This window comes from Lepisma saccharinum, chromosome 12 (genome assembly GCF_977018435.1).
Source record: "Lepisma saccharinum chromosome 12, izLepSacc3.1, whole genome shotgun sequence".
NCBI lineage: Eukaryota > Metazoa > Arthropoda > Insecta > Zygentoma > Lepismatidae > Lepisma > Lepisma saccharinum.
The window spans coordinates 40,999,013-41,021,143 of record NC_139240.1 but is presented as its reverse complement, the minus strand read 5'-3'; the positions used below and the strand labels follow the sequence as shown (position 1 = coordinate 41,021,143).

At 37.1% G+C, this 22,131-nt stretch overlaps 1 protein-coding gene across 3 annotated transcripts in view; it reads right to left on the bottom strand.

The window, feature by feature from the left end:
- Rev1 (Rev1 DNA directed polymerase) overlaps window positions 1-22,131 on the bottom strand; it is a 54,370-nt gene that overhangs the window by 21,383 nt on the left and 10,856 nt on the right. For all 3 annotated transcript variants that reach the window (XM_083132185.1, XM_083132187.1, XM_083132186.1), the window contains 5 exons: window positions 12,534-13,800; window positions 9,665-9,785; window positions 8,417-8,570; window positions 5,965-6,287; window positions 3,684-3,802 (listed from right to left, as the gene is read on the bottom strand). In XM_083132185.1, coding sequence (XP_082988311.1) covers window positions 3,684-3,802; window positions 5,965-6,287; window positions 8,417-8,570; window positions 9,665-9,785; window positions 12,534-13,800 — 1,984 coding nt within the window. The remainder of the gene's footprint in view (window positions 1-3,683; window positions 3,803-5,964; window positions 6,288-8,416; window positions 8,571-9,664; window positions 9,786-12,533; window positions 13,801-22,131) is intronic.

Here is a 22,131-nt window from a genome sequence, read left to right as displayed (position 1 = left end):
TGAAATAGCGTGCCGTGATCGAGTTTCTAAATGCAGAAAATATGCTACAAATTGACATTCATCTGAGACTGAAGGCATTTTAAGGGGATGAATGTGTAGACATCAGTACTGTGCGATCTTGGGCTGTTCATGCTCGTAAAGAAAACCCAAGCTGAACACGATTCCGATGAGCTCCATCAGTTGCAGTTCGCGGCATTTCATTCCGTTCTCTCACATAGCTGAGATTTCTTCAGCTTTGGTTTTCTTTAAGAGCATAATAAACTCAAGATTGCACAGTACTGATGTCTACGCATTCATCCCCATAAAATGCCTTCAGTCTCAGATGAATGTCAATTTGTAGCACATTTTCTGCATTTAGAAACTCGATCACGGCATGCTTCTTCAGGTGCTTCATCAACATTGCATGGTTACATGCTGCCATTTTCCTCGCAATAGTTCAACAACCCCTGGCGATAGAAGTTTGAAACCTTCAATGGAGAAGCGGGAAAGTCTTATAAGTGCAATGTATGGCTGCTCAAAAACCAAAATGCGTTTACAAGGTAACAAAGAAAATAAAAAGATAGGAAGCTTTACTTTTCAGTATGCCCTCGTATATATACTTTATTGCAGAGCCATTTCAGGATTGTAATGTTGTTCATTGACATTCCAAATTACATTTTGCAGAATTTTAACACAAAATGTTAATAAGAAATGAAATTAGGCATGCCATATTTAATGCAAAATATTGAGTTTTGTATCTCTTAAACCAATTGAATCTCAAACTCAATTTTTTTACTGAAGTTACTTATCATGGAGTACTGTATTGTGTACAAATTTCAGATTTTTAAACAACTGCCCACCAGAGATATTTAACCCTGAACTTGGAATTTTTTAACAAAAAGTACATGTTTATGACCCTATAGAAAAAAAATGATTAAAGTCTCAAGCTTCAAATAATTTTGACATACTCTATTGGTACACAGGTACTTGCACAAAAAAATTCAAGTGTCAAAAAAACTGCCTTCCCTCCCAAAAAAATGTTCAAAAATGTCATTTTGAGCAATTAAAATACACAATTTTGACCTTAAAATTTATTATGAAGGAATAATGTTTAGAAAATTACACAGAAATATAATTGCAGCCTATAATGTGCTTAACATCACAGATTTTGTCTCATTGTTGTAGGACTTACCAGAGCTGAGATAAAAAAGTTGCCGCTGATGCTTACGAATGGAGAAAATGACGCGCGCTATGATAAAAAAATACCCATCATCTTCAAACCGGTGATAGTAAACATAAAATAACAGTGGTTCTGAACTGTCAACATATGAAGCTCACACCACACAAAAATAAACTATTTTAAAAATGGTCGAGCAACCATGTTGTATGACTTCGTATGGATTGACCCTATATCATTTGGTTATCAGAATGAAGCTGAAAATGCTCAAGCTAAAGTGATCACTTTCTTTTCCATTTTTTCTATGGGCAGATAGGGCGATATTTTACTCACTGACGGAAAAATATTTGTGTCAAATCAATTGTGTGGGGGAGGGGGGAGCGAGGTTGGGATAATGATATATGTATAATATATATAGGCATCATGGCAAGATGCAAAGTGCATGGGAAACTTTACCTTCAACTTTTTTCATATATCCATATATCGTCCGGACGTCCAGGCGATATCAACTAGACGATATATCATCACAATATTTTGGCGATATATATCATGTTGGCAATATATCGTCATGATATTTTAGTGATAATATCGTGTTGGCGATATATCGTCAGAATAGTTGGTGATATATACTGCGTCAGCAATATATCATCATATTTGGTGATATCGTGTTGGCGATATATCATCACAATATTTTAGTGATATATATTGTCACAACATTTGATGATATATATCGTGGAGACAATATGTACATCACCGATATCACAATACGGAAAAAATATAGTATCATATCATTTGTGATATTTTCATGACGATATATTGCGATATCGTGCATCCCGAATCACTGGTCTTGTAATTACTGAAAAGTGCCAAGTGTTTCCACCCTGGTTTTCTTGCTCATGTGGAAGTGAGCACCCTTACATGAGACATCTTAGCCAATTAACTTAAAGGCGAAAATACTTTCCTCTGGGGTCTAAAATAAAATTACGCAGTTGCTCTTCAACCTGAATATGCGCATTCAACGAACACATGTGAGAGTTTCAAGCAGTGATCCTTCTCCCCTCTCCCCTCCTTCCTGCAACTTGGCCAGGAATAAGCACACTTCTGATAAGACTTGTTCAGCATCGCTCCACCACCTGTCGTCTCCCCCCTACCCTCCCTTCTATTACAAACCGGTGCGAGCAACGGGCAGCTGGCAACCCACACCAAATGTTTCGTCTCGTGGCTCCAGAGCTACGACTCATCCACTCTGGAGGAAAAAAAACGCCAGTTTTGAATCTCCTCTCCGAAGATTGTTTTGTTTTGACGATTAGAAAACACAAGTACCAGACACAAAGCGAGGAGTTAGAAAATGAAAAGCGATTTTTTTTTTTTCTTGTTCTGCCTTCTAATAAACACCCTGAACATACAGAGCAGTGCAGGAAGGAAATGCACATGATGCTAAGAATAATGTAATCGCCGCTTCTCTTCGGAACCATTCACTTGCTGAAAATAAATCACGCAATATTAAACGTTGACGGGAAGACAAAAAAAAAAAAAAGAAAGAAAAAAGGAAACATGTTATATATGGGGAAACTATTGGTGGAAGGGGTGTTTGCCCTCTGCAAGACTTCTAAATCCAATAATAAATCGTCAATTAACATGGATGTAAATAACAATCAGTGACATGCCCAAAAGGGGGTGATGGGGGTCATAAGCCCCCTTCCTCTGGCAAGTATTTCTAAAAAAAAAAATAAAAGAACATCTCACACGATCAGATGCATAAACTGAACCTAATAGGCGGCAGTTAGAAGCAGTCATCCACCGTCCCTACCCTCAAAAGTGGGTGCTGTTAATCCGTCATTGACTTTCACAGCACGTCTTGCTTTTGTCCTTAGAAATTCATTATCATACTTCTTTCCTGTTGTTAAATAATTTTGATACAATATACCCCCTAAAAAGTCGATAGTGTAGTCATTTCTTACTGACACTTAAACTCCCTTATACTTCCCCATTTTTTATGTTTCCAGCAATTTACGTAAACGTAAAATTGGGGTTTGACTGTATTATGGAATTGCTATTGTATCACAATAGACAAGCACTGTACAATGTTCCTCCAACATGGATCAAATCCTGAACTCCTTGATTACAAGGCAAGATCATTACTACTATACTATCAGGAAAGCTGCAGTTCAGTAAGAAAGTGTATGTTATAGTGAAACCACAGGCAAAAGAGCCTGCATAGACCCACGACTCCTGTGCATCGTCCTCCCATGTAGAGGGGAGGGGCAGAGTGGAGAATGCTTCCTTATGGCCTCAGTTCAACCGGTGGAAGGGAAGGTGCGCAGAGACTTTTGGCCGGAAGTTCTTTTCCTTGAGGTTGCTCTATAGGTTGACACATGAATGTTTTTGCAGCCAAAACTAAAATATCAGAAACAACTTCTTTCAGCATGAAACGGATACTGTCTTAAATACATTTATAACAAGATCTTTCAATCTTTTTCATTCGAAAACCTTGCTCAGCACAGCTATTGATCATCATGCAACATACCGAGCAATGATTGCAGAATCTGAGACAGCCCCTCCCAAGGTGGTTGACCTTGTTATGTGATCACAAACTCCATGTCCCATAAATTTTGCTGTCTCCACAGGTGCTTCTTTGGTCCTCACCTGCAATTAAGAGAAATTGAAATAAAAAAGGGACGCATGAGCAGCCTACAAAGACTATTGCAAAGGAAGAGGTAAAGCAAATGAACTAAATTTCTAAAACCGTGCAACTTATTACGGTTTTGTTTTCTGACCGTGGGGTCTTGATTTAAGATCGCTTCATCCACAGGTTAATCGGTACTGGACCTACAGTTTAAATTGGGATCCAAATCTCTATGTGCCTCCACCAGGTATCGAACCGGGGACCCCTTGATTAAAATGTGATGACATTACCACTATGCCTTCAGGGAGGTCCATGAATGGAACTTGTCTTTGCCAAAAAACCAAACTGGTTTGAAAATATCATCAACTGTGAGAAATCTGTGGGCTTTCTCTAAAAATACAAGTTTGTAAACATTTTGTATTTGTATTTATTTTCTTGTTTTTATGTTGTTTCTCTGCCACATTCGGCAAATCATGACAATAAAATTGAAATGATGTTTACATGAATTGATGAAGGAATGCTCATAACCAGGACAGGACTCAAATCTGAAACACTTGGTACCAAGGTAGTGAGTTAACTGCTCAATGCAGTTCACCATCAAGGTGAGATACACATGTCACACAATAAAATAATTTTGAAATATGATTTTTCTATTTTAACTATTTTGTATTCATGCCATGTCATCCGCTAAAAATGTTTTATGATAAAAAATAGAATTTTTCTTTACCAAAAATGCATCAAGAACAATGACGATACCAGCATTTTGATGTAGGAGCAGAATGGGCCTGAAAATCAGGCATTCCAATGTTCGAATCTCTGTCCATGTGGACATCTACAGGCATCATTACAAACTAGCGTAACATAGTTTTAATCCTACGTCGGGATCAAACCAGAGACCCTAAGTTGTCTCTTGGGTGACGTAGCTATTCATCAGTCATCTCCTGAAAGTTATTACTCGTTTTGCCTAAAAGTGAGGTGTGCGAGAGATCACGTTCAAAGGAATGGCAAAACAATTGACTTGAACTAGAAATGTGTTTTATACTCTCCACGACTGAATCGATATGGACACTGTTAGGAAAAGGATCTTACTTGCCTTCCGTTTGGATGATGATTATTCCCACAGATTGTCCTTTCAATAATCGCAATTGTCATATCTGACCTCACTGTCAGATTTCACTCCACTCGCTCCTCACTGTCCAAAAACTGTCCCTCAGCTCCCACGTTCTCCTCACCATCCACACTCAACGACTCCCATCTTTCACCATCAACACTCATCGACTACCCCCTAACGTTTGCGTAATTTCTTATTAAGCATTCCTTTGTCTGCTTCCTGTAAGGTTAACAATAACAGCAGACCTGTCACTTTTACCCAACGCCTTGGGTACGATACGCTAGGAACAAATTAGACAGTACCGAGTAATTACTATGACATAATGTTAATATTTTCAGTACTTTTAACAACTGGGTGAAGATGTTGGAATAATTTCACATATTGTAACCCAAGAAAGAGGTAAAAAAGAAACATTTGCAGTTCTTGGAATAATTTATGCAATAATAGCAATTGGCTTTCTAGGATTTATTGTATGAGCACATCATGAAGAGACAGATTGCATGAAGCAAACACAAAATGCAACTTAACTGACTGAATAATAGTGATTCAATAGTACCTTGTTCAAATATGCTGCTTAAAAGAACAAATTTGGGGGATCCTGGTTTGACCTGGGAAGGTATTTTGAAGGGGAATTTTTCTAACAATGTCCCGGTATAAAGATCACCCAGTCAGTTGATACCTAGTGGAGGGGGAAAGACAACTGAAGCATGGTGTTGATCACTTCATCTCCATTATGATTTTGGTTTGGTTTGATTTGGTGTTTTAAGTCCACTTTATGCAGAGATAGGCTAATCAAGACTGGACCTACACTTTATAGTGGGATCCGAACCACTATGTGCCTCCACCGGGTATCGAACCTCTGGGACCCCTTCATTACAAGGCAACGACGCTACCACTGCACCATCGGGGACATCTCCATTATGAACTGGAAACAGCACATCCTCTATGTTCCTTGAGGAATGGTGCATTTCAGAGGGAAGAATATTTACTTTTTCGTACCTTTACGTGTACGGAAACACATAAATATACATTAGCGTGCATAAAAGTGAAAAACTTGACAAGAAAACGTACCATCAACTTCAATGTAATGCATCTTCCTTTCACATTAATTTCTTCCAGTCTGTTCTGCACTTCTCCTGCTAACTCCTTGAGAAAGTTATTGGCCTCGTCCTGACTAGTAAATCGTATTCCGTAGTTTACTTCCGCAGACACTGACTTTCTGCAGTGCTCTACATTGAGCTGTCTGCTGTCCTCTCCCCTGCAGTGCCTGTAGAGTGAAAGGCCGGTTTTGGGACCAAATTCTTTCTGCAGGGAGGACAAGGGTATACTCTGTAGGTGTCCACAAGTAACTGCTCCCATGTTCTTTAGGCGGTAACTGAGTGAATATCCTACACCTGGAAGATGTAATATAATGTTGCTTACAGCTTGCAATTACAGTGGAACCTCGATTTTACGTTATTCAGGGGACCAAGCGGGTAAATGTAAAATTGAGGAAAATTTTAAGACATTTTACTATGTTGGGACCATAAAGATTAAATCCAGGAACATAAAATCAGGGTTCCACTGTATATACTTTCATTCTGGTGGTACACACTGAATTAAAAAAATAGCTGAGAGCATGAACCAAAGACAACAGAACTAAGATTGCCTCAGTGAGTACTGTATGTAAGTGTCTAGTAGTTCAGCAGCACCCCAAGAGATGTCTCTTTCTTAGATAACTTCTCCCCAACAATGAGACATGCCTTTAAATTTTGATCTGGCACACACGGGAGACCTCATAGAAATTTAAATTTAAGCAAGAAATGTAGGCTCAACCGGAACTCGAACCTGGATCTCTGTCATAGTGTGCCATTCTTGTACAGAATTTTCCACCAGATGTTCTTCCATATATCTCTACATGAATTCATGCGAGATTTTAGTACAGTATCCAACTGTGGAAAAAAACAGATTTGATTCCTGGGCTAGGTGATTTTAGGTGGCAATTTTTCAGACAGCGTTTACACAGCCCTGCAGTGATTAAAGTGTGTGTGTGGGGGGGGGGGATGAAATGTGAACTGATGCTTTTCTTCAGTTAATAGAATTCCCATAAAGCATCCACATAACCAGGATAGTTTTTATAGGCTCATAATATTCTGTCTCTCACAGCACATCTTGTCTATTATTTTCCTTTAGTTTACGGTTATTACAAGCATAAGAAAACAGTTTTTTCTTTGTGACGTTTCAGGAGAACACACGCTCCTTTCATCAGACATTTATTTTCATTTTGACTAAAGATACAGTTATAACAATGGTTACTAATTTTTTAAACAAAAAGAATCCATTATATAATGGATGTTGTCAATGTTACATTGTTGTAATATACCAACTTAACTGTGAAAAAAGCAGTGTTTTATTTTTATTTCAGATAACTGTTTTCTTATGCTTGTAATAACCGTAAACTAAAGGAAAATAATTCTATAATGCAAACAATGCGTACATACAAGAAAAACATCTTGTCTATGTTTCAAGCTACAATTTCAAAATTTAAATTATACAGGGTAGTCCAAAAAGATGTTACCACTTATATGAGAGGTTGAGTTATTGATATTATGTTAATATTTTGTGTTATTATGTGCAGGTAGTTGTGGCACGGAGGAGAGGAGGAAAGTGGCCCCTTCTCTGGCCAGCACGATCTCCCGACATCACGCCGTGTGACTTTTGGTTATGGGGATGGTGAAGGAACGTGTTTATGCTGTGAAACCAAGAGACCTGCAAGACCTTCACCAGCGAATCACCAATGTGATACAGTCCGTGCCTGTCGCTATGTGTCACAGAGTAATCGAGAGCACGATTGAACGGATGCATGTGTGCATTGAGAACGGTGGCACCCAGCTTGAAGGTGTTCACTGATTGAATGATGGGAGTTTAGCCAATACATAAAAAAATGTATTTCACAAATCAAACAATGTCCAACATAATGAAAACCGAATAAACATAATAACTCAACCTCCCATATATGTAAGTGGTAACATTTTTTTGGACCACCCTGTATGAAGTCTTTCCAGAACATCAGGGAGGGAAGGGGGAGACTGGCGCCCCTTTGCAGGCACCTATGCTGTCTTGTACTTCGATCATTGTCACCTATTATCTCTTGTAACTGATAGTACACTGCATTGTATTCTTAATCTTTAGAAAGACGTATGAGGATTACATTGGAACAACATAAAATTTTAATAATTTTGGCCACTAATGAATTAAAAATCTTAGAATATTATTTGTAAGATGGCAGATATTTATATTAGCTGTATTTCAAGGTGCCAGAACCTCAGTTGCCTGGGATTTATATGTGAAATGGAGGCTAGAATATGAGTGCGTTCGTAGATGATCACACCTTGAACTACATCACAAAAAATAACAACAAAACGTTATAAAATATGCACACAAACTGAGGTCAGTGACCATCACATAACCATACAAATTATAATTTGATCAAGACTGGGAAGAACATGCCAAAAATTGATAAAAGAGATGAACTTGTGCACACCTGGAATATCTTCAATTGATATATTCTTCATGAAGTCCTGTACCGCTGACTGCTCAAGATAAAACTGACCATCAGGTTTGGCTTTTTTGGTTGCAAGTCTTGCCAGAAGAGGACTGGACCCAAAGCCTGTTGAGGCTGGACAGCCTGTCTTTTGCTGCATATATCCATTAAAGAATAGATTATTAGAATCATACCGCCAGTAAAATGATGCAACTAGAACTAAGCTTAGGCATTATTGGGCTTGCCACATAAATGATGTGATATAATTATTTCTCACACTTTTTTTCTTTCAATTATCATTAACGCTGTGTTAGGCGTGTCATTTTGTAACATGCATAGGCGCATGGGGTACACCTGTTCCCCAGCCTTTTAACTACCTCTGAGGTATGAAATAACATCATGAATTTGAATTTGAAATTGAATTTAAAATTTTGGGTGCGTCAGCACTTGGGCTATTTTGCACCCGTCACTCTATACGGGGTCCAGCCCCTTACCATAACTAAAATAACATAACTCTAATGTCGTGTCGTCACTAAAATATTAAAATAATATTCTTTTCTGACCGGTTAAAAGATGAGGCTGTTAAGAGGCACTCAGCACACACAAGGACAAAACACAAGACAACACGCACAAAATTATACTGGCCATAGTGCACCTCGTTTGTCTGCAAAATGCAGTCCATAGTGTACTGTGTGGAAGTGAAGTTGACTTTTAGGCACCTACGTGGAAGGTACCCCCCTTTACACCCCAAATAACATCATGAATTATGCTGCGCAGTGAGCATGCATGCTGAACTTACTTTCTTTGTACTTCTTTTAGATCAGCTGCAATTTTCTGCTGTACTTTCTAAATGACATACAATTATGAAATTAATGACAGCCCCATGCTTGGGATACGGTCGTTCCCTACAAGCTTAAACACGTAACAACCGAAGCAGTGTCATGTTCTCTTTCATCGCTAACACAAAGCTACATGTCCTGCCCTTTCTCACTAACCCTCTTGTTATTGAGATACCAACCTCCAATTCTGTGAGTTCTAGCACATCTACATCATGGTGAGGGTAAGAACTTTTTGGTCTACCCTCGTATTAAAGAATATTTCTTTTTAAGAACTGCTTTAATTGTCATAATTTTCAGGCATCGGTATCAGTAAGAATATTGGTCAAAGTGGTATCAGCTCAACCCTAATTTTTACATGTAATATTTTCAATCATTACACAACATGCAGAAAAACAAATCAAACAGAAACCTTAATCTGATTCCTTAAGAAACTGGCAAATTCCATTGGCGTGGCTCTACTCTCTCTCAAAATGTCAGTGCAATCAACATACATTTCATCGCAGCTTACAGCTTCTATATTTAAGGTGTAACTGCAACAAAATCAAAATTACAGCATCAGAAGTAAATACAGCAAATGCACTGTAAAAATAAACATACAGTGCATTTTAATCACACATATTTTATTTATTTATTGAGAAAATTCCAGATGCAGCACCGGTGGCCATTTTACACTGAAATTGTCAACAATGAAAATGCAATGATAAAAAAAAATAATGATAATAATAAAAGTAACAAAATAACACAAAAGTGAATAGCAAATTAACAAAAATAAGTAAAAGATGGCACTATTTGACATTTCTTCTAATAGAAGACCGAAAGGAAAACTCGGAGGAAAATATATCGATTCTTGATGAGACATCATTGTATTGTGTGGCAAGTCTGTAAAAGATGGATCTTTTTTTAATTTCTAGTTTAGGTTTTATTGTATAAAATAATCTTTTGTTGCGAGTTGAGCACATAGGTACTCTAAAGTGGAATTCCTCAAGAAGTGTGTTGCAGTTGATTTTGCCTTTCACAATTTTGTATAAATGTCTGAAATCATTCTGCAAATGTAGCTGATAAGCAGTTTGTAAAGTTTAGAAAAGACAAGAGATGCGGAGATGAAAAATTGCATAATGAGGGAACCCTGTATCGAACTATAGCTAGGAAGAAGTGAAAGACTGAACCAATTCTACAGAGATGAGTGGGACATGCCATGGACCAGACGGGAGAGCAGTATTCTATTATTGGGGAAATGAATGATTTGAAGTACAAGGTGAGGGCTGAGATGTCACTAATTTCAGTGAAACGGTACAGTAAACCTAAGAGATGCATGGCCTTTTTAGTGGTGCCTAAAATTTGTTCCTCAAATGTGAGCTTTAGGTCGAAAACAATGCCTAGGTCTTTGTGAGAGGATACTGCTTGGATGTTACTGCCAGAGACTGAATAAGATGACTTTAACAGGTTCTTCTTGAGAGTGATGGTGAGAGTAGTATACTTTTCAGGATGTAGTGTAAGGTCCCATGTCAGTCACCAGGAAGTAAATGTTATGTCATTCTGAAGAAGATGAGTATCGTCGGAAGTGGAGATTTCTCTGAAAATTTTACAGTCATCTGCGAAAAGGAGGTAGTTACTAGAAGAAGCTGCGAGATCATCGGCAAGGTCGTCGACGAATAATATTTAGTATCTTTATAAATAGGACAGCGTCGCTCACGCTGGTCCAGTCTCTAGGGCATCAGGCTACCATGCAGGAGACTGGGGTTTGATTGCCGGAGTGAGTGAGTGATCTAAGATTGGAATCTTCCAATCATGTCCCTGTATAAAGAAGTTCTGGGATCAACTGAGTCTCTGATAAATGGGGGCAACCATAAGTGTAAAGCAGCCAGAGCATGGTGCTTATCACATTGCCTCACCTCACATTGTTGGTAATCTAGGGGGCAATAACAAAAATATATCAACATATTTTAGAAATGTTAGAAACAGAAAAAGAAATCCCTGCCATGGTTACAGAAGTTTGATTAACACCAAACTAGAAGGTGCAATTTTTTTTTCAAACCAAAAAATGTTTGGTTCTCAGTTAGAGTTGTGAAATGATTTGTGCAAATTGTGAAGGAGGATGAGGAAGGCAATTAGAATGTTGAAAATGAATATGGAAGTTTGAAGCTGACAGAAACTGACTTGAATCTTATATAGTCATAAAAAGTAAATAGTAAATATTCTTCTCATATGGAACACTTTGATTGATTAGCTTTATCTTACTTTGGATTTTTTTGCCACTTTTGGCTAATTTGCGAAGATGGGAATGATTGATGATGTGAAGAAATTGATGAATGGGCACTCACAAATATCCATTCCGAGGCTGGGATTCAAACCTGGGACCCCTGGCATGGTAGCATGATGTGCTAACCACTCCACTACGGGGGCCGGCATAAATGGAACACTTTGTATACACATGCAGGAGAGGGTGAAATTGCACAAATACTGATGCAATCAAATATAACAAATATATCCTACTCAAGCTAAGGCTGAGCCGATACCAATCCTGATGTATCACTATCAGCTGATACCAATAGTATCAGTTGGATTTTATTTACCAATCCTGACCAACACCATTCCATCATTTTGGTCTCTTTCAGGGTCCACAAAAATGCCACACAACACTTTTGCAGAGCCTAATTATCCTGGAAGTCATGCAAAATGTAGTTTTCATTCATTTTGCTTTGTGATTACATAACAGGTATTTTAATATTCTGATGTAATTCTTGAATATTTTGAAGCAATACTGTGGTAAATTGATGCTTATACAGTAAAACCTTGTTAATCCGGACTCCAATAAGCCGGACTTCACTTAATCCAGACAGGCAAAAAAGCAGAATGCAAGGTTTTAAATGTGGCTACAAGTCAACAAGAGAACTTCCCAAAGAAAAGGCAGTCAACCACTGATGAAATTCTGTTTCCCCGCAGACTTTGTACTGTACTGTATAGTGTATTTAGGCCTATGCCCTTTAAATACACCATAATAAACGTGTTGTGTTGCTATAAGCTGAGTTTTAATGCACTTTCTACTGTTCTTTTAGGTTATATCCGGACTTTTAATAAACCGGTCAACTTATCCCCCCCCCATTAGTCCAGATTAACGAGGTTTTACTGTAATTGCAGTGAAATTCTCACCCACTACTACTAATCAATAATTTGAACAACTTTCAAATGTTACAATTTTCAAGCAAAATGTGTGCATGCAATGATTAAACTACCAATGTTTATGTCTAAAAAATCTCTGGGCAAAAAAATAAACTTACCTTGCTACTGTATCATATAGCATGAACGAGACTTCCTTGTAGCCTTCAAAGTCATACGGTATTGTTTTCAAATTTGGACAAAGCTTCAAGGCAGCTCCGAGGAACATACCGTTTTTGATACCGGCTTTCCTAGCTTCATAGCTGCAGGAAGCAATCTCACTCATAGAGCTAGTTTCCTCTATCCCTTCTAGCCTCCAAAACCTTTCCTTTTCTACTGTTCCCTGGCCGTCAGCATCATTATGTGACTCCAAATTGGGTTCTTCGTCTATAAACCCATCGTCCACCTCTTCCTCTTTTTCTGCGTTATTCTTGACTTTACCCTTGACACGATTCCTGTAGTAGTTGAATTCAAATTCCCTGTCAACGCCTGGTCTATGCTTCTGAGAGTTGCCTTTCCCATGTGTTACAGCAACTGGTACGCCTCTCAGCTCGGGACAATTCCTGAGTCCTACAGATACGAAGAAACAATCCATATCAATGTGCATTATTACTTTCGACTTGGTACATGAGTCACTCTTATTCCTGTCATGATCTAAACTTTTATTGAATCCTTCTTCATCGTTATCGGCATCAGGACAATTAGTGGTGTTGCTTAATTTCCATTCCTTGAATGTTCTACGACCTGGAAACGTTTTATCACTCTTTTCCTGCAGTTCCGTGACATACCTTTTAAACAAGGCCCCCATTGTGGATATGTGATGCAGCCGTGAGTGATTGTAAAACTCTGAAATGAAGTTTGGTTCACCAGCTCGTCCTGCTGTATGGGAAGATCTGGTTTTAGATAAATTAGACGCTGACGTTTCATTCAATGGTCCTGCAACACTATGTGCACTTCCTACACTCTTCAAGTCTTTTGCAACAGATTCGAACAATTGGTCACATTCATTCTTATCATCTTCGTTACCAATTTGTTCATTTTCTAACTTAATATCTTCTAAAGAAGATTCTGTACTTTTGCTTTCGGAAGCATCACTAGCATGTTCGAGTATCTCACAATTATCCTTTGGCACAACTTCAAAATTCAATTGTGGTTGCAATCTTGATTGATTTGAATACAACAGATATTGCCGAAAGTCAAGCAACTTTCCAGCGTTTACGCTATCCACAACCCAGTTTGGTTTCACTATTTTCTGTCCCCTGAGCATTTTAACTTTTGAGTCCGGAAGGTTTGATGCAATGATATGGGTGGTTTTCGATGAGTGGAAGTACTGGTGATATATGCCTCCATGTACCATCATTATACGCTTTAGTTCATCAGCGGAAGGCACTACGAAAAAAGAAGAAAGAAAAAAAGTCTTAATTACTTGAAACTAAAGATTTCACACATTTATTTTATTTTAAACACTTCTTCAAAATAGTTTTTAGTTATGCAGCATGTTGAAATGAAATGTAGTGTGTTGTATGTGTTGACCAAACCTAATATGTGGTTGCATATAAAGTGATCCAATGCAAAGCTGGCAAAAATAGAAATTTTGACTTTTTGGTAAGGGGATAAAACATGAACACTTCTCTAAACAACTAAATGGATCATGAAACTGCCAGATAATTTTTTCTCTAAATAGATTATTTGTTCTTGTTTTCGGACCTCAAAATGGAATTTTTGGTCTCTATTTTGTACTTATTTTTAAGACTTATTGTAGCAATTATTTTTTTGCCTGACAATATAATTTGGCTAGGTAGACTCTCACATATTTGATTTACAATAAAATATAATGTTTTTATTCTTGACTTGAAAATACAAAAGTTATCTTGGGTTAACATAGCTTTCGCCGCTATTTCCCGCGACGATTTCTAATGCAAAGGATACTTTTAAGGATTGTGAAAATGGTACAGGAGAAAAGTCTTGCTACTTTTTGCAATTTTTGACAAATTTAACTTATTTGTGAATGTATGCTCCGTTGTTAATGGGTCAGCTGGTAGCCGTGAATCAAACATGGTCATGTGTGTGCAGTGGCACAGGAATGTTTTTCATTTGGGGGGAGTACAAAATTCAGCCCCCCCTCTCTCTCTCTCTCTCTCTCACACACACACACACACACACACACCACCACCACCACCACTACTACTACTACTACTACACCACCTAGCTGGTACGTATGTAGAAATACATTTTGAGGGGTCCAACAAAGTGTCGCAATAATAATAATTATACATAATAAGTTAGAATAATTATATTTAATTAAATTAAAATATTAATTAAATATGTAAATTAATTAATGTGGCATTGTTATTATTAGAGTAGAGGCGGCAAATGAGGAATGGTCGGCAAAAGTGGAATACCATGATATTTACAACTACATATGTCTACCATCTAACGGGGTAGTTTAGAACCATCAGACTGTATGCACAGATGGCAGCACTGAAGCAACCCCACCATCCACTGTGAATAATAATAATAATAATAATAATAATAATAATAAAATCGCCTTTATTGGAGCGGGCGTGTTTCGGCCTCTAGGGCCGTTCTTACAACAGACCCTTGTCTGGAAGATTAATACAATGGAATAAAGAGTACATTGAGAAAAAAATAAAAATAAAAACATGAAAAGGATTACATATCAATACAAATAAGAACAATTAAATATATAGGTATATACGCTTAGGATATATGTATGGATAATGAAAAAGAAAAACAGATTTACCTATAAATTGTTGAACATAGGTATCTAATGTTTTTTTTTGCTTTTGTTTTAGTACATATTCATATATATTCAGTAATCTGGAACAATGAAAAATATAATAATAATAATAATGAAGTGAAATAAAATTATGAAATTATAAGATTTATGTGCACACAGTTGCCAAATGTTACAATGTGTATTTTTTATGAATGAAAAGTTGCCCGTGATTAGGTATTTCGCTGCCTTGCCAGTAGATACTGTTTGAGATTCTTTTTAAATAGCTTATGGCTGTTGATGGATGTTAGGGAGGTTGGGTGAATGTTTGCTGACAGAGCACATAAAGCTGTTTTGGAGGGAGCAGACTTTTTTTTCGTTACCATCGTTTTGTACACACAAAGCAAACACAAGGTAAGATTTCTGCAAGTGTTCTATGTGACATTGTTCACCAATGTCATAGCTAAATAAGGATTGTCAATTGGGTGTCCTGGAAGTCTCCGTTATTATCTAATTTAAGATTAAAAAAGAAAAGTAGTTAGTGGGTAATGTGGAATAGGTGAGGGTGGTTAATGTGGAATACTATTCCACATTACCCTCTCTTTTTCAGGCCTTGATACAATTTGTTAAAATCACATTTTTATAGTTTTATGACTTCCTGCATGCAGTTATAAGGTACAGCTAAATGGCAGAGAATGTTTATCATGTTGTGGGGGGTTCAAGACAACGTCAAAATTTCTGCAACTTGTTAATGAGAACATTTTTGGCAAATATTCCCTTGACATTGATCTTATTATGCGGCAGCCATTCCTTCTTCAGCCCTTATTACTGTTCTTATTACGAAATTAGATTTTCCTACACCCTTACAGAAAAAAAATTGAAATTGTGCCCATGTTAAGATAGAATCATTACTGTAAATGTATTATGACAAAATATCCTATATTTAATCTGCATATTGAATGCTCAAAATGGTCTCTTTATATTTTGCAGATTCCAGACCCTCCCAGAATGCCGAAAGGAGGAGTACAGCAGAAGAAGTGGGACCCAGAGAAAATGACGCAGGCAGTGACAGCAGTCAGGCAAAAAGAAATGGGATTTCTGCGTGCCAGCAAAACATATGATGTTCCACGGACCACATTATTTCGATTAGTTAGAGAACATTCTGACAAATCTGCAGATGAAGCTGCAAAAATACGTGTAGGTCGAAAGCCAATCTTCTCTCCAGCCATGGAAAATGATATTGTCAGTTATGTCTTAGAAATGGAATCTCATTACTATGGACTCACAAAACGTGACATTTGTTCAGTTGCTTATCAATTAGCTGTTCGAAATAATGTGAACACCCATTCTCTGTGGTAAGAGAATGTGCTCGTAAAGACTGGTTTAGATTGTTAATACAAAGACATAAAGATGTAGTGACTCTTCGAACTCCCACTGGAACCTCATTTGCGAGAGTAAATGGATTCAGTCCTGAAACCTTGGCTAAATTTTTCAACACCTTGGAAGATGCCTACAAGAAGTTCAATTTCCCCCCTGACCGTGTGTATAACGTAGATGAGAGTGGACTTACTGTGGTGCAAACCAAACAGGACAAAATCATTGCATTAAAGGGGAAAAGACAGGTGGGTACTCTGACATCCGCTGAGCGAGGATCACTAATAACTGTAGTAACATGTATGAGTGAGGGTGGTTCATTTGTCCCTCCCATGTCAATTTTTCCAAGGAAAAATGAAAATGTTCAACTGATGAAATATGCACCTCCAGGTTCCATCGCAGCGTACCATCCCTCAGGCTGGATTCAACTCTCAATATTCACTAACTGGTTTCGTCACTTCATCAGTAAAGTGAAGCCAAGCAATGATGACCCAGTACTCCTCATACTTGATGGCCACTACAGCCACACCAGGAATATTGAGGTTATTGACCTAGCTCGGGAAGAATCTGTTGTTATAATTTCTTTGCCACCACACTCGACACATAAGCTACAACCTCTTGATAGAACATTCTTGGGCCCTCTGAAGAGATATTACGAGGAGTTGAGATTGTTTCTCCGTAACCATGGGAGAAGAGCAACTCATTTTGACGTAGGAGAACTCTTTTCCAGAGCTTACCTACGTGCTCAGTCGGGCGAGATTGCTGTTAATGGATTCAAATGCACAGGGATTCATCCCCTGAATCCAAACGTTTTTAGGGATAGTGATTTCATTGGAGCTACCAACAAAGCCAGTAATGACGTCTCTCTACCTCCTGATAGTGTTAATCCACAACCATCCACATCTTCGCCAACTGAAAATCTCACACCGCCTGTACAGGAAACAACTTCACCAAGTGAATAGTCTACAAATGCTGTCTATACTCGCCGATCAACTCAACCCAACCATGCAGTACTAACACCATTGCATATATCTCCAGTTCCAACTACAAATAATGCACAATCCAATAGGGGAAGCAGAACCACTTCGTCAACTGTACTCACAGGAACACCTTATAAACATTTTCTACAACACTCTCTTCATGAATCAGAAAAGAAGAAGTCAAAGAAAAGCAACTCGTGCAAGAGATGTATCTTCAAAGAATCAAATCAGTGTGAAGAGAAAGGAAAAGATGAAATGGCAAAATCCAGAATGCAGCGTGGCAAGAAGCAGGAAGACATTGCAAGTACAAGTGAATCGACCATTGAAAGTGATGGAATCACCTATCATTGTAGTGTGATTGGTGAAAGTGTAGGTCCGAGGAACCCAGACACCGAGTGCTTGTTCTGTGGAGAGAATTGGTCAACTGATGTTCCAGGCAGTAAGTGGATCCAGCGTTTATTGTATGAATTGTGGGCCCATGAGCTCTGTAGTGCATCAAAGGGAGATGTGTTTATTTGCTTTGTGGATTCAATTATCTTTAACTGTGACGTGCATGCTTTTGTTTAAATTAAAGTTTACCTTTTCACATAAACTAGAAATTGACTTGTCACCCTAAAACACATGCATGTATCTGCATTTAATACCACTCCATACGAAAAGAAGCCTTGGCCGGCTCTTCATATTGTCCACCAAAGATTGATTGATTGAAAAAAACAACAACTTTTCAGCGTATGGCTTTCCTTTCTTTCTCCGAGATCTGAAGGATTTATGTTTTATGTATGTAATGATAGTACTTTCAGTGCTTGAAGAGTGTCATTAGGTACAGCTAACAAATAAATGCTTTGGCAAATTTTTCATAAATATTTCAAAGTTAGACTTCTTACGAGTTGATCGGGAACCATCTCAACTCAGTTTTTTTTTCTTTTTTAATACAACACCCTATAGATGTCTGAGAAAATACGAAATACATGGCTTCTAAAGGACATTGGACGTGGTACACATCTGCCATAAATTGTTTAAAGATATGTTTATGCGTAGCTATGGGACTTTAATATTAGAATGAACTGAACTGAAACTCTATAAGTATGATATATTCAATAATGTGGTTTCTATATCCAGTGGGTGGGAGATGATTATTCCTGGTTGGGGTGGCTAAAGATCCTCCTCACCCCCTTTAATCTCAACCTGCATTAAAATGAATAGATGTATCTTTGTTCGCAATTTTCACATTTCAAACTCCTGATTTTCCGTTCCGTTAAATCCAAATAAGCCCAGAACGAGGTCCAGAGCTTTATATGTTTCACAATTGTTATCAGGTTTTAAAATCTATTTAAAAAAAACAACATAAATTCTAAGAAAAAACAAAGAAATAATATATTTATGCAAATTTTGCATTAAATAACAGGACATTCGTGTGTGTTGTTCTAAAATAGAATGTTTCCCATGGCTTCAGACCATACGTAGGTATCGAGGATGTATTTGGGAGTGGGGTCCAAGGGGGCCGGAACCACCCCCGAAAGACTTATCAAGTAGTAAAAGTAAATAATCAAAATATAATTGTTTAGCATTAGATATATAATCGATGATTATTTCTGCTGAACTTATTGGAAGGCAAGGAAATTGGCTCATACGGCTTTGATGGGTTGCAAATATTTATGCACAGTACTAATGATAATGTCCATAAAATATTGATCAGCAGCTTCACTTTTCATTAATTGAATCTAACCCCTTTTTTGTTATTCAATAAATATTCTATTATTTTTCTATTTGACATTAAATCCTTGCCAGGGCAGTTGTTTTTATGCAAATCTTGGCGATCTTAACTACACGAAAGCTAGATAATGAGTACGTGCTGTTCTGTACATCTATTATTTTACTATCTTTTTACCTGTTCATGTAGAGTAGAGGCGGCTTGTTCGATTTTTTCAAGTAAATTTGTAGTTTTTCATTTAACTGCATAACGAATGTTGAATCAACATAAATGAACAGAACAATAAGGCTAAGTGTCAAAGTTGTGTAATCTCTAATTATGAGAATAATGTGGAATACTGTATTCCACATTTCCCCCCCCAAATTTCATTTTGTTGACATTTCGCACTTTATTCACTAATGTTTTTTTCTTCAAAAGCACATTAATTATTTCAAATATTATGAGTGTTTTTTTTTAAAAAAAGGAATGTGTATTGTATTTTTTTGTTGAATTTTCATATCAAAATGTGCACAAATAAAGTAATTATAGTTCAAAACAAAAATGGTATTCCACATTTGCCGCAAATGTGGAATACCATTTTTGTTTTGAACTATAATTACTTTATTTGTGCACATTTTGATATGAAAATTCAACAAAAAAATACAATACACATTCCTTTTTTTAAAAAAAAACACTCATAATATTTGAAATAATTAATGTGCTTTTGAAGAAAAAAACATTAGTGAATAAAGTGCGAAATGTCAACAAAATGAAATTTGGGGGGGGAAATGTGGAATACAGTATTCCACATTATTCTCATAATTAGAGATTACACAACTTTGACACTTAGCCTTATTGTTCTGTTCATTTATGTTGATTCAACATTCGTTATGCAGTTAAATGAAAAACTACAAATTTACTTGAAAAAATCGAACAAGCCGCCTCTACTCTACATGAACAGGTAAAAAGATAGTAAAATAATAGATGTACAGAACAGCACGTACTCATTATCTAGCTTTCGTGTAGTTAAGATCGCCAAGATTTGCATAAAAACAACTGCCCTGGCAAGGATTTAATGTCAAATAGAAAAATAATAGAATATTTATTGAATAACAAAAAAGGGGTTAGATTCAATTAATGAAAAGTGAAGCTGCTGATCAATATTTTATGGACATTATCATTAGTACTGTGCATAAATATTTGCAACCCATCAAAGCCGTATGAGCCAATTTCCTTGCCTTCCAATAAGTTCAGCAGAAATAATCATCGATTATATATCTAATGCTAAACAATTATATTTTGATTATTTACTTTTACTACTTGATAAGTCTTTCGGGGGTGGTTCCGGCCCCCTTGGACCCCACTCCCAAATACATCCTCGATACCTACGTATGGTCTGAAGCCATGGGAAACATTCTATTTTAGAACAACACACACGAATGTCCTGTTATTTAATGCAAAATTTGCATAAATATATTATTTCTTTGTTTTTTCTTAGAATTTATGTTGTTTTTTTTAAATAGATTTTAAAACCTGATAACAATTGTGAAACATATAAAGCTCTGGACCTCGTTCTGGGCTTATTTGGATTTAACGGAACGGAAAATCAGGAGTTTGAAATGTGAAAATTGCGAACAAAGATACATCTATTCATTTTAATGCAGGTTGAGATTAAAGGGGGTGAGGAGGATCTTTAGCCACCCCAACCAGGAATAATCATCTCCCACCCACTGGATATAGAAACCACATTATTGAATATATCATACTTATAGAGTTTCAGTTCAGTTCATTCTAATATTAAAGTCCCATAGCTACGCATAAACATATCTTTAAACAATTTATGGCAGATGTGTACCACGTCCAATGTCCTTTAGAAGCCATGTATTTCGTATTTTCTCAGACATCTATAGGGTGTTGTATTAAAAAAGAAAAAAAAACTGAGTTGAGATGGTTCCCGATCAACTCGTAAGAAGTCTAACTTTGAAATATTTATGAAAAATTTGCCAAAGCATTTATTTGTTAGCTGTACCTAATGACACTCTTCAAGCACTGAAAGTACTATCATTACATACATAAAACATAAATCCTTCAGATCTCGGAGAAAGAAAGGAAAGCCATACGCTGAAAAGTTGTTGTTTTTTTCAATCAATCAATCTTTGGTGGACAATATGAAGAGCCGGCCAAGGCTTCTTTTCGTATGGAGTGGTATTAAATGCAGATACATGCATGTGTTTTAGGGTGACAAGTCAATTTCTAGTTTATGTGAAAAGGTAAACTTTAATTTAAACAAAAGCATGCACGTCACAGTTAAAGATTTTTGAATCCACAAAGAAAATCCAAAATACATTCCCGCCTTGCCGGCCTCCGTGGTGGAAGGGTTAGCATAGAGCGCTATGATGCCAGGGGTCCCGGGTTCGAATCCCACCCTGGGCATGGATGTTATTTGTGAAGTCCATCAATTCCATCATATCATCACTCATCCTCAGCTTCGCGATTAGCTAAAAGTGGCAGAAATGCGAAGTAAAATAAACCAAATGTATCAATCAAACATTCCCATCTCACTCAATGACCTTGTGAATTCAATCCAAAATCTACCAATAGAACCTGCAGTGTCTCATTTATCTCGTGCATTCATCTGACTAATGAAATTTTCTTAGTTTGACTTTAGGGTTAAATTTAAAATGGCATTGTGTTTGTGTTGCATTCGATATCAAAATCAGATTTTAAGCAATTAATGTCCAATAATATTATTAGTATGCCTAATACATAGGTAAAAATAAGTCCCCCCTCTGATAAAATCGCAGATTGCACCCTGTTTAAATGTCTAGGAAAAAATTCATTTCACCTAAGAATGATATCCCGATGCGATGAGTCTAGAATTGTCACAGCCTCATCTAGTCTCATGTGTGGTGAGGTCCTTCTCGTTCTTGTTTGTGTTT